Raw genomic sequence first — 3218 nt, forward strand, 5'->3', positions numbered from 1 at the left:
CAACTACAACAACACCAGCTCCGACTACAACAACTCCTGCCCCTACAACTACAACACCGGCTCCGACTACGACAACCCCTGCTCCAACAACGACAACACCTGCTCCCACAACGACAACATCTGCTCCAACTACAACACCTGCTCCCACAACGACAACACCTGCTCCAAGTACAACAACACCTGCTCCAACTACGACAACTCCTGCTCCTACAACTACAACACCAGCTCCTACTACGACAACACCTGCTCCAACTACGACAACTCCTGCTCCCACAACTACAACACCTGCTCTCACTACAACTCCTTCTCCTATAGCGACAACGTTGGCTCCTTCAACGACAACACCGGCTCCGACTACAACAACACCTGCTCCAACTACGACAACACCTCCTCCTACTACGACAACACCGGCTCCAACTACAGCAACACCTGCTCTGACTACAACGTCTCTACTCCTACAACAACAACACCGGCTCCAACTACAACAACACCTGCTCCGACTACGACAACTCCTGCTCCTACAACAACAACACCGGCTCCGACTACGACCTCTTCAGCAATAACAACCACTTTGACCCCTGAACCTGTTTATAGCATCTCAGCAGACCTGCCAGAAGAAGAGTTTTCAAATGACCTCACTAACCGCAGCAGTGGTCGATTCAGAGATCTTGAAAAACGAGTTTTAGCAACGGTAAGAACATTTTCAAATTGACTACAGTTTTTCATTGATTGTGTCGAAGTGTTGGGAATGAATGTTTTTTTTCTGTAGGAAAAATCTGAACATTGTACTTAAATTTAATTTCTATTTAATTTCAACTTGTACTTGAAAGCTGCTCAAAATCTTTCAATGTTTCCATTTTTTGCAGTGCACCCCCATATACAAAAAACGATTTCCTATTAGTTTTGTCCGCTGCATTGTACAAGAGTTCAGGTAAAAACTGTTTTTCTATAGTGTTTCACTTTTGTTTGATAAGCAGGATTATGTTCTTAAAATTGGTATGGTCTAGTGTCTATTGTGTCATGTGTAACACAATTTTATACTGAAACAGGCCTGCTACAACCCAAACACGAGCACAAGGAACTGAAGTAGATTTGGAGGTTGTGTTCAATCGGACTACTCCTCTTGCAGAACTCCCACAGAATAATGTTGTTGCTGAAGCCTTAGTACAAGGTGTGAATTCCAGCAATAGCTTCAATGTGAGCATCAGTCCCTCATCTGTCAAAGTAGAAAGTAAGTTAACACAACACATTTCACTGTAATCACAATGTAAACATTACAAATGAAGTGCTGCATATGCTGTTTTGAAACAAAAGTATGTTGCAATTAAGAAGTACAAGAAATGCAAGTCCAGCCAAGTTTCTTCAGAATCTATCCAACAGTGGGGCAGGATGACCTATTTATAACTACCTTGAATTCAGCCAGAATGCTTTTTATGTAAATAATTTGTTATAAACTGAATGAGACATCAGCTAATTCATAACTACATAAGATTAACAACAAACAAAGACATCATTTTGGTTTGGCATGAATATTTACTTTAAAAAACTGTTTCACAGAGGGTCCAGTTCCAAGTACCGCTGCAACTACGACTGCCGCGCCTACGACTGGCCAGGCCTACGACTGCTGCCCTACAAACAACAACACCGGCCTCCAACTACAAACAACTCCAGCTCTCTACAACCATACAACAGCCGGCTTCCCACTATCAACAACTCGGGCTCCAACTTACAACAACAACCTCCGGCTCCAACTACGACAACCCGGCCGGCCGACTACAACAACACCTGGCCCCCAACCACGTCAACACCGCTGCCCATTATAACAACTCCAGCCGTCTTACAACAACAACACGGATCCGGACTACAATAACCCCGGCTCCAACTACAACGACACCAGCTTCCAAACTACAACAACACTTGCCTCCTACAAACTTACAACACCAGCTTCCTACTACGAGCAACACCTGGCTCCAACCACAACAACAACACCAGGGCTCCAACTACAACAACACCTGCTCCTACAACAAACAACACCAGCTCCAACAACAACAACACCTGCCCTCCAACTACAACAACACTGCCTCCTACAACAAAACACCTGCTCCTACAACAACAAAAAAAACACCAGCTTCCAACAACTATTTTATTCTATTCAAACACCATGGGGTCTCTCAAATATATTAACTACACAAAAACAACCTTCTTGCTTTTTACAACGTAACAACAACATCAAAGCTCCTAATACCATTCAAAACGAATACAACATCGCGGCTGTCCGACTCCACTGTATTCCAGCAACTCAACTGGCTCACCATACAACAACAACACCGCTCCGACTACGACAACCCGGCCGCGACTACGACAACACCTGCCCCAACCACGACAACACCGGGTTCTCCCAACTTAACAACTCCACTTATCTCTAATCAAACATATCCAAACAGAGCCTGGCTCCGACTACAACAACACTCGGCATCTCTCGAATATTCACACCTATATGGATTCACCGAGCTTACACATAAAAGTACGATCAAAAACTCTCTGCCCTCTTGTACTACTACATAAACCACCGGCTCCAGACGTTATTGACCCATGCCCTCATGCAGATCGATTCTACTATCACCTGCTCCCACAGTCTCATAGACAAACATCTGCTCTTATATCTATCTATGAAGCAATCTTGACTCCTCCCACAACGACAAAACACCAGCTTCATTATTTATGTATCATACACCTCCACTCTCTCACCACTCACGACCACCAATTCGCTCTGCTCCTATACAGAGCTACACACACCAGCTTACATAACTACGACATTGAATGTTAAGGAAAAGGTATGAAAAGAATAATTTATCAAGCCACAATTCCAGAGACTACATTTCCAGCCAAATGGATAGTACTATTTCGTCTCTCCTTCTTCCCACAATCTCCCCACATAGGCATTCCAAAGTTACAATACAACCTCTCATACGATTATGTATAAATATGATCAATCATATTGTGTCCAAGTACTGCAGTGGCATTAACAATTCCCTCCTTCCTTTCTTCTTTCTGCTCTCTTCACCTTATTTCTTCCTCCTTACAGTCGCACCTGCCCTTCTCCTGCTGCATCCCATACAATCAGCTGCTGGCAAATACACCAACCTGTTAAAGAGTAAGATCCCCTCCCATGCCCAAAGTCCCTTGCTGCTAGTTGCTGCACTATATGAAAGTAGAAC

General features: G+C 43.9%; 1 protein-coding gene across 1 annotated transcript; it reads left to right on the top strand.

The window, feature by feature from the left end:
* Position 1: 1 nt before the first annotated feature.
* On the top strand, positions 2 to 1823 carry LOC118338443 (GATA zinc finger domain-containing protein 15-like; the record flags this gene model as incomplete). Its single annotated transcript, XM_035675744.1, has 4 exons — positions 2 to 691; positions 867 to 931; positions 1050 to 1231; positions 1558 to 1823. Coding segments are annotated over 4 exons (1203 nt in total), but the record flags the coding sequence as incomplete, so codon positions are not given.
* Between the last annotated feature and the right edge of the window lie 1395 nt (positions 1824 to 3218).

Source organism: Morone saxatilis, unplaced genomic scaffold, assembly GCF_004916995.1.
Source record: "Morone saxatilis isolate NCDOM2014 unplaced genomic scaffold, NCSU_SB_2.0 Contig4, whole genome shotgun sequence".
Classification (NCBI taxonomy): domain Eukaryota; kingdom Metazoa; phylum Chordata; class Actinopteri; family Moronidae; genus Morone; species Morone saxatilis.